Genomic DNA, 10286 nt, shown 5'->3' with positions numbered 1-10286 from the left:
AACATTAATCTTAATGACCTCCGACTGGCGTAACCGGGAGTCATTACCGCCGACGTGAATAACAATCTTACTGTATTTACGTTTATCCTAAGCCAGCAGTTTCAAATAAGACTCAATGTCGCCCGCTCTGGCCCCAGGGATGCACTTAACTATGGCCGCTGGCTTTGCTAAATTCACGTTTCTCAAAATGGAGCTGCCAATGATCAGAATTGATTTCTCAGCGGGTGTGTCGCTGAGTGGGGAAAATCTGTTAGAAACGTGAACAGGTTGATGGTGCCCCGTGGGCTTTGAATGCTTACAACTATTCCTCCTTCGGACAGTCACCCAGCCACCCTTTCCTGGCTGCACAGGGGATGCCGGGGGACGGCTACCACAGGCCGTTCCGCACCGACTACCGGGGACTGGCTAGCTACAGTAGCTAAAGACTGAAGCCAAAGACTGATCTACCAAGGTGCGGAGCCGGGCTTCTAAATCACTGAGCCTCGCCTCCATGTCTAAAAATAAACTATACTTATTACACGTACCATTACCGCTAAAGGAGGCAGAGGAGAACCTGAACATCTGACATACCGAGCAGGAGAAAGTAGGAGAGAGAGAGGGACAAGGTGAAGCCATCGCTAGCTGCTGAGCTAATGTCGCTAACGGCTAAGCTAAAGTACTATAGCGTCAGCTACAACTTTTGAACAACTATGAGATTGAACAGCAGTCACTAAAAGATGGAAAGAACTGTGAGTGCTTAGGCAAAATTACTGTAAGAATAAGTGTTTAGGGGACAGTTGGCCGCTGTAATCTAACAAATTTAACTGGTATTTAGCGAGAGCAGCACAACACGGTACCAACACACAAGCACCGGAAACGGAAATGAGTCGACATGCTTACCGCAGTACGTCAGCAACGTCAGAGCCTCAGCAATCCAGGTTTTTATGTGTGTAGAAGTAACGTTAGTCGGGTATGTTACTTCTACCGGCGACACACAGTAATATACATAACTACTGTGCATGCACTCTTTGCGTCTTTCTTGTAAAATACATCCAACAACCCACAACAAGCACAATGTGGCAAACCCCTCTTACCGGCGGTATCGAAGGTGTCCTGTAGGCAGTGCTGCTGAATCGCTAACAGTGTCTGAAAGGGAGGGCTTGTCATGGATGTGGGTCATTTTATTTACTGTGAAATTATTATTCATTCATTTTTCTAATAGTTTGATTGGGCAGGCCTTCACAAAATGGCCATTACAAATTTAAAAATAAATAAATTAAGGACATTTTGCATTGAAAAAGCATAGAAACATCTCGAGGTTCCAATAAACATTATAGCATCTGTTGAAAACAGTCAAAGATTACAGCAGCCAAATCATTCACTAGGCTAAACAGTACTCTTCTTGTGGTGCGCCTATTGCCTGAAAACAGGAGATCATTTCAGCCCTCAGCCTGATGAGGTGAGAGTTTTTTCATCAATCTCTTTACAAAATGACACGGTGACATTTATATAATCCCATATTCATATAATCCCATTTAAAACTGTCATCAGAGGACTCTACTGTTGTAATGACATGTGCAGACTACATGGGCACTATTATTATAACATGAAACACAGCAGATCAGTGCTGAATGTTCTGGTTGATATTACAGGCTAATAATTTGACTTCAGCAGCCGAGTGCACTGTTTTGTAACAATTGTAGCTGCTGGATTGGTGTGATGCGCGGATCGGCTCGGACATTAAGGGAACTCATATAGGCCTATGCATTAATCATCCACCCGCCCCCACCAACTAATTATTTTATCAGATTTAGAGACCACACCTGCATGGACATTTTACCACACCTCCACCGGTCCCTGTAGCTTTCCATGTGATTTCTTTATTGTGTTATATAAATGTACTCTGAGTGTTTGTTATCTGTAACGATTTACTTTGATGATTAGAGAGGCTGCTGTCAGTCATTTAAACATTTCCATCTGTGCAGTAATGTCACAGCAAATATCGTGGGACAAAACAAAAAAACCCTGCAGTAATAAACTTGACAGGATAGACAGAGGAAATAGAATTAAACTTTCAGCTTCTGTAATCCATGTTTAGACTCTGATAGAGCTCGGGACTGATCAGGAGGACGGTTGATTTACTCCAAACAGTTTCACTGTATTAACCTGGACTGTGTGTGAGAACATTTAGATGTGTAGAAGAACACAAAACATGAATTAACATTAGATTTTGACTGGTCCTGTCGGCTGTCGGGAGATAAATACACACAGCATCTCTGGAGAGGCGCTTCATCCAGCCGCTATTCAGTGTTCATTTTTACAATCCTGCTGCCCATCCACACACCACATTCAACAATATCATCATCACATCAGTGATATCAAAGTGAAATTACATTAAGGAATGTGGTTAGAACAGCGCTTTATGAGACGCTACACAAATGGTGAAGGGCAGAAAGTTTGATTGCGCATTTGATTACAGCTGCATGTCATGCCTCTTTTAAACTTCACAGCGGCTGAAAAGACTTCCTAAAGGATACAGTGATGTATCCTCGCTAATAGCTCCTCCAGCAAGACTCCTCGATGTGCATTTTAGGAATTGAGATGTCCTTCAAGATGGTGCACTGAGATCGATTTCCGGGTCACAGGCTCCAGGAGGCACAAATTTGGAAATGAGAAAGGTCCCCTGATCAGCGTGTAGCCAGTAGTTGAAGGTGGTTACGCCCCTACCCCATCAATGCAGAGCCTGTGCGACTGATTCCAGCTCCCAGTAACCAATGGAGGACAGATTGACCACTGGAATACAGTACGAAGGTAGTTTTCTTGCCGGTTTGGCTCTTGTCACCCCAGGGATTAGTCAACATTAATGAGGCTGTGTTCGGATCGGTTCATGTTGTTTTCACTTGGAGGCTGCTGAGCGCAGTTTCAGTACCCGCTTGCCCTGTGCTGCTCCTGGCCTGAAAACCTCCAGTGCTTGAGTAAAAATGTAAACCTAAATACACACCCTGGTGCTCTGAGCTCCCAGTCTGGACAGGGTAAGCTAATTTGACCAGTAGTTGCAGGCTAACTAAGCTAATTAGATAATGGCAACTAGTTAGCAGCAGTTAGCTGACTTGTTACAGCAACAAGGAAAGCTGTCTGTCCATTGGGGAACTCTGTAAATCAGAGTTGAGGCAGAGCAGCTGGGGAACATCTGGTTTAAACTTGCTCTCAATTTACCAACACAACTTTATAGGAAGATAGAAATAGTTAAACACAAACACTGTGTCTCTTCCTAATCTTACATGTAATGATTGCGCCTCTTCTTTTTTGGTTTTGGCAAACTTATTGTATCAATGTGCAGTCATCAACATTTACCTTAGTAACTACGGCTGCATGGTCTGAAACGCATCTTTCTAAACTTTACTTAAGGTTTTAGTAGGTGTGTGATTGGTTCTTTAAGCAGTCCACTTTTCACTAAAGTCCCAATTGTTGAATTCTCAGAACGTAAGTCAGTCTTTCATTTCGTGCAGTCTCTCAACAATGTCCAACCACTAACAAAACTTGATCTGTCTTTGTGTTGCATTTTCCCTTGTCATGTTACAGTAATATAGCACAACATTCTTAAGCAATTCACAACCCAATATCACTTTCAGCTCTCGAGCCATATATCATCCAAATATTTTTAAATTTTGGAGGATGTAGTTTTGGTATTGAACTACTGCATTATTCTGAGGCGTTTCCGTTGATCCCTTATGGAGATTTGCATTCTCATTCCCCCCTCCTTATCTACATATATACATAGTGTAGATTCCTCTGCTCAAACCTTGATCAAAACACTGAAGATCACTCCACCAACAGTGTCCTTTTATGAACAATGTCACTGTTTCACAAGGGAAATGTGGTTTCATCCCAGTCATTTACAGACTTACAAGTCTACATTAACAAAAACCCACAAGACCAGGTATACTGTGTTATAAAATGGTTCATTTATTCCATCCCCCCCTTTATCTTCATAAGTCTTCTGCAGCATCCTTATGGTGCCTAGAAGAAAAGAAATTGATTAGACTTCAAACTGAGCTGGTAGCACATTTGCATAGTTTACAGACTCACCTTTCCATCAAAGCACCGTTGTTCACATGGCCTATCTGCTTCAAAACACACTTCTGTAGAGCACATGAAATAGATCTACAGGGGGGAGGAAAAAAACCCAAACACATTCATCATGCCAGAAAAATAAACAGTTTACACATTCCATAACAGTGTTTTCTACAGAATGACGGCACTGTGGCACATGCGTTCTCACAGCAACACGAGCCGTATGTGGCCCCATCAAAACCAACATGGTACCAAATGACAGCATTAACAACCAGGTGTTGTCAATTGTGGATGGCCTCATTCTCAGACTGATTAATAATTAAACTGTCTAAAGAGGTCACCAAATATACTTTGGAAGCCATTAATACACAAAAAGTCTTTATGGGAAACAGGGATAAGTTGCCTCTACTGTACAAAATTTCAAGTGAAGACAATTGGAGCAGAGACTTCACATTTGAAAACTAGACAAGCTGTAGTACACCGACTTATTTTGTAAGTTTCATTTCAGCTTTGCAATCAAAACAGCGGGATAGGATACATTTAATCAACAGGTCACTATTCCATTTTAAAAAAGGACCCCGTAATGAACAAGTCACCACATTACTGTGTCAGGGAACTTCTCAGTCTGCATTGGTTGTACACAGCATAGCTTTGACCATTTAGACCCATAATGGCTTCCTGAATACTCACTTCTTCATCAAGGTATCGGTTTGTCTTTTGAACAATAAACTGGAACGCTTCAATCACGAGCCGCCTCTGGTGACGATTTGTGGAGTCAATGATTTTAAGGACCGACACATTTGGAGCATAAAGGTTGGGACACCTGGAGACAAACATAACTCATGGTTAGGTAGACAGAGGGTGAGGAGGATGTGTTTTATTCCACATGGAGTTCATTCATGCTTACCCTTCATAAATAAGCACCAGAGCATTCCTTGCAGAGCGAGGGTAAGCTACACAGTAGTTGACGAGGATTACCGCATCTGGTTTTGGAGAGATCAGGCGCAGCTCAAGATAGACTGGATTGCCAAGCAGCAGTCGCAAAGGCCGATTGTTTGTGGGCAAGTAGCTTGAATACGTCTGATCTGTTGGGGTTAGACAAAGGGTAGACTCGTGTGCAGTCCTACTCAAGCAGAATTGATCAAGATTGTACTTTTTGCAATTGGTTTAGAAAATAAGGCATAAATACCCGACCTTTAGCAATTCTCAAGTCAACAGCATACAAGCCATTAGAGAGGACCGCTGATGGCAAGCTGGAACTCGGGGTCTTCACCATGTAGCCAGCGCTGGCTAGTGACTGCAGAGCAACGCCTGCTTTGCTATAGCGACACTCAACCATGAACCTATGCAAATACATGGGTTAACATTTAAGCTTAGCACTACACACAAGCAACAGAGTAAGTAAGTAAAGTTTATGCCCACAGAGTCAAAGTGTATTGTGTAACCCACTAACCTGAGCGGATCACGTGTTGTAATTACGCCATACTGGAGGGTTAGAGATTGGACGACAGTCTGCACTTCAGCCAGGTAGATCATCGTCTCACCAACTTCCTGTCAAGAAACGTCAACTTCTCAGCTGTTGGCTTCCAGTTTCCCCAGCAGATGAAGCACACCCCTTAGAGTCATAATCCCGTCACTGAATCCTACTATGGCAAAGCCATAACCCACCCTGCTCCGATTGGTTCCGCCTATCAGAACAGGACATTCTTGCTGTCTTTAGCAAATTAGCTGGAAATTGTTAAACCGTAATACGTCTTCTAAAATGCAGGTCAACTGTTCACAGTATAGGTAGCAACCCCGTTGCATAAAATTAAATACTAACTTTTAGGTTGCTTTTTTTTTAGCCTGAGATTGTTCACATAACAAGATCCAGTGAAAATGTTGGATAGAATAAACAGTGTTCGAAAGGGTAGTAAGCCATGACTCAGCATAAATACCACCACCATCTCCCCTTCAAGGATCTTTCAGTCAATCTCAATCAGATGTGGGCAATAAACTGGACTTGAGCATTAAGGTCTGCAGTGTGAATATAGCTTAACTAGGACTAAGCTTTTAAATTAAGTTTTACAATAGTCAAGTTGTGAAGCATCTTCCAACTTGCTAAAAAGTAACAAAGGGGAGGACTTACATAAGCATGAACTCCACATTCTGTAACGTTGAACTTAAAGATGGCAACTTTGTCGTTGACAATGACTGGTTTACAGTTTGTACTCCCAGTAATAACAAGCTTTGTGGGGTCCACAGGGATGGATGCAGAGTTGGCACGAATGGCGAACACAAAGTGTTGATCGACAGTGCACTCTAAAGAGAGGGGGGGTGGGGAGTCACTTGAAATACAGACATTTCCTATTTGAATGTTTTTTAAACCACTTCTCCCTAAACAGAAGCCTCACCATCCATTGGGTAGTAGCAGGCAGATGTAGAAGAATCCACACAGCATCCCATCATTTTACAGTCTGAGGACGATATTCCTGACTGGCCACAAGTCACCTGCTCCCCTGTGGGGATGCCACAACCTAATAGGGCAATGACAAAAACATTTTGACATCAAAAATCTAAATCGTGTGAAGTGGTTACCATTCAACATTTCTGCACATTTGCTGAACGCAGTTTCTACTCACCATGTGTCTTTGGTGTTGGTGGTACTTGCAATGCAGGCCGTTGTGGCCGCACTGGAATTGGGTTAATGTGCTTTAATGTGGGATTGGATTGGCCACTGGAGCGAGGGAACATGCCTGGGTCAAACTTCAGACTCCTCTCACAAGATGCCGGCCGCGGCGGCCGCTGGGGCGATGCCGGCCGCGGCGGCCGCTGGGGCGATGCCGGCCGCGGCGGCCGCTGGGGCGATGCCGGCCGCGGCGGCCGCTGGGGCGATGCCGGCCGCGGCGGCCGCTGGGGACATGCAGGCCGCTGGGGACATGCAGGCCGCTGGGGACGCTCTGGGATTGGGACAATGCGTTTTAATGTGGGCTTGGAGTCGGCACTGGAGCGAGGGAGCATACCTGGGTCCAACTTCAGACTCCTCTCACAAGATGCAGTAGCAACTTGTGTCTGATCAAACTCGTTGACATACAACAACTGCAGGCTGTAGAGGTCATTCTGTAACAATTCACAAAGAGAAATTAACTCAATTCAAGACATGCAAAACTACACAAGAACTTTGTAAAGACTACAGAGTCAAGGCAGTTACTTTACAGTACATTTACAGAAACCTACCCGTTTCACATAGCACCCGGTGAAGGGTACAGCCAAGGTGTTAGTCAGAGGGTTCACTTCATAACCACAAGACTCTGGAGCATCCATAACGGACAGCAAGTCCTTTGAGCCTAATGAACAAAGTAAAAGCCTAGTAAGTTCACAACATGCATTCAGCAAAATAAAGACTTGAGTTTCAATAGGCAGAAAAGTCAAGTACATACCCACAACTTTAACCTCACTTAATGAACCTGTCGGCAGAGTAATTTGGAAGCCAACGTCACTGCAAACCACATTTATCCCAGTCTGACGCTGACTGGTACTGCTGGTGTGGCTCCTTGAAGGGATATTGTCAAATTCCATCTGGAAGCCACCATCAGTACCTCTGCGCCATGTTCTTGGACTAGAATCTACTGCGTTAGTCTGGTCTCCGTTGGCAAAATTGTAGAAGTTTCCACTGTTGGTGGCACCTTCAACTTGAAGTAATGAATCCTCAAGAACTGCATCTTCACCATCATCGTCCTCCCTGCTGTCACCTGGAGGGCAGAGAGGTAATGGTTACCAATGTCAGATGACTGCTGTCAAAAAAAAATAAAATAAAAAAAACCACACACACACACACACACACACACACACACCTTTGTTTCAAACAGGCAGTAGCAGACTATATAGCATTACAGGAGAATAGTAAATGTTAACATTTAAAAAGGAGGATCATTTTAGGAACCAATTTGATAGTTTATATTGATTTGTTTGTAAATTTGTATATTTGTGCATTATTTGTTAATGCTCATGTCCTTGCAGGTCCAAAGGGCATAAAGGAGTGTGCCAAAGCCACCCTAAGATGGTCCTAAGCCCCCCCAAATAAGAAAAATAATTTTAAGATTATTTTTTACAGTGCAGACATGTACTCAACGAGAAGCAAGAATATTGCTAAATACTTTAGAATACTACAAATAATTTGTATTTATTGTCTTAAAATAATCCTGGTTGTTTCCTCTGCTTCATAATTAAATCCCTCCTGGGGTCGGGCACTAGGCCTTTAATGCAGTAATACAGGTTTATGTGAAAGAAGACATTTGCAAGAACCTGCTTTCAGTGACCACACGCTCATTATCAGTGTTGTGTCATTGGTGGTTGTTTACCTGGCAAGGTAACACTTCGTGGTTCAGACCGCTGGCGACTCTCATAAACATTAGTACGCTGAACTTTCTTGATCCGCGCCCATCCCTCTACTGAAACCAGCAGAGCCGCAGTCAGGACTACCAGCAGCTCAACTCTAACACCAGCCATGAATCAATGTGAAAGCTTTCCTGTAGCTGCTGAAAACCCAGACAAAGATGTAGCCTCTTGAAATGCTACAAATGGTGGTTTGAAGTTAATTGAGTGCACCTGGTGACCACTGATTGGCACTCGCTTACTCAACTAAAGTCACAGGTTTGGGAATGAAAACCGCCTGTTTACTAAAGGAAAGGCATGTTTCTAAGATGTTCCAGATCTTTTAAAATAAATCAATTGACCAACATTTAATTATGTAAATGTATGACATTATCTTACAAGTTACAGGCACACAGTCAGTGCAAATACTTAATTGGAGACTTTATAACTTCCAAGTATAACTGGAATTTATCTTTCAGACATACATTTAGAATAATGCAAGCATGTTCAATTATTTATTTTTTTTTAAATAACACCATGTATATTGCTTGTTACACATTTAAACAACACAGGGTTTTCCTTTGGGTGTTGCATTATATTGAGGTGTCTGTCATCGTCTTCCTCATGTATGTACATGTCATTGTTTAAAAAAATCATTAAAATAGATTAAAAATAATATGAAACCTTCTACTCTCCATCTCAAAAGTAGAATCAACACCTGAGTAAAAACCATATTACAGGCATCACACATACAGTACATTTGATCACAAAAATGTTAAATAGATTACACTTTAGTTATACCTAATAAAGGGTGTCATTAACATTTAAGTTATTAATTTCACTGAGCTGGCTTTCATTTCAATCTCCAAAAGAAGCGCTTTGTGTAAACGACGATGTTCAAATGTATTTCACAGAGCATTGCTGGACGTTTGTTTTAAAGTTCTTCCATGATGGAACAGAAATCACACCTTTCAGCCTCTTTAACCAGAAGAAAGATAAAATGAGACAAATTTCTCAGGGTGGCAAAAGAGTTTATTGCATAGATTTCAGTACAAGAACACAAACACATAGTTGAGTACTGCACCACAAGTCAAATAAGCAGACTATTCAATAGTCTTTATTTAAAAAAATAAAATATATATTAAGATAGATGGAGAAAGAGAAACATCTTTATTTCCTCTCCAGTTCACTATTAAGTTTTCAATATGAAAGCCAGATAATGTTTGACAAGTTCTTTGCTTAATTTCTTTTGACTTAATTCACTGAGTGGGGCTGTGACAGATGAGCATACCATGTTCCCTAAACAGGGATGTTATAGATCAGATTTTGATTTTAGTTTAAAACATTCACCATATGGCCCTGCAATGGACTGGCGACCTGTCCAGGGTGTACCCCGCCTTTATCCTGATGTCAGCTGGGATTGGCTCCAGCCCCCCTGCGACCCTGTACGCAGGATAAGCGGTTGACGATGGATGGAGGTTTACATTTTTAAGTCCCATCTTGCAGCCATTTGGAGCCACTAGTATATGTAGTGACTATTATAACTTCTAGTTTGTACCAGTATAAACATACTGACGCTGTTTCAGTATTAAATTAAAAACCAGTAATGAATAAGGCTTGTTCATAGTAACAGAAATACAATATACTGAAGTGCATGTCATTGCCTATCTGCATATGAAGGAGAGCCACTACAGCATGAAGGTGCGGGTCTTCTCCACACGAGCCCCAGTGCTCCAGGATGAAGTTGCTGAAATCCCCGAGTGTTACTTAGAAACTGTAATGAGTTACAAATTAATCCTGAAGTATTACTTTATTACTCTCCCTTTCCGGTGTGGCTGACCTGCTGCGCATTCACGTCAAGGATGGTGTGTCCAGTAACG

At 42.3% G+C, this 10286-nt stretch overlaps 1 protein-coding gene across 1 annotated transcript; it reads right to left on the bottom strand.

The window, feature by feature from the left end:
• Positions 1-3924: 3924 nt before the first annotated feature.
• On the bottom strand, positions 3925-8572 carry LOC123957655 (zona pellucida sperm-binding protein 4-like). Its single transcript, XM_046030621.1, has 12 exons — positions 8394-8572; positions 7473-7784; positions 7270-7379; positions 7056-7152; positions 6447-6569; positions 6182-6354; positions 5507-5604; positions 5248-5396; positions 4961-5138; positions 4744-4876; positions 4069-4143; positions 3925-3999 (listed from the first exon to the last, which is right to left on the bottom strand). Exons 1-12 carry the CDS (start codon positions 8539-8541, stop codon positions 3991-3993), a joined length of 1605 nt encoding a protein of 534 aa, XP_045886577.1. The 5' UTR covers positions 8542-8572; the 3' UTR covers positions 3925-3990.
• Between the last annotated feature and the right edge of the window lie 1714 nt (positions 8573-10286).

The sequence above is a fragment of the Micropterus dolomieu genome, linkage group LG19 (genome assembly GCF_021292245.1).
Source record: "Micropterus dolomieu isolate WLL.071019.BEF.003 ecotype Adirondacks linkage group LG19, ASM2129224v1, whole genome shotgun sequence".
NCBI lineage: Eukaryota > Metazoa > Chordata > Actinopteri > Centrarchiformes > Centrarchidae > Micropterus > Micropterus dolomieu.
The sequence above is the reverse complement of the archived record's forward strand: the minus strand, read 5'-3'. Positions and strand labels throughout refer to the sequence as shown.

Bases quoted from the DNA above. Each gene is read 5' to 3' on its own strand.
- LOC123957655 (XM_046030621.1), bottom strand. From the start codon at position 8,541: ATGGCTGGTGTTAGAGTTGAGCTGCTGGTAGTCCTGACTGCGGCTCTG. The intron at 7,785-8,393 runs GTAAACAACCAC...TCTGCCCTCCAG, and splicing joins ACGAAGTGTTACCTTGCCAG to GTGACAGCAGGGAGGACGAT. The intron at 7,153-7,269 runs GTAGGTTTCTGT...GAATTGTTACAG, and splicing joins CCGGGTGCTATGTGAAACGG to AATGACCTCTACAGCCTGCA.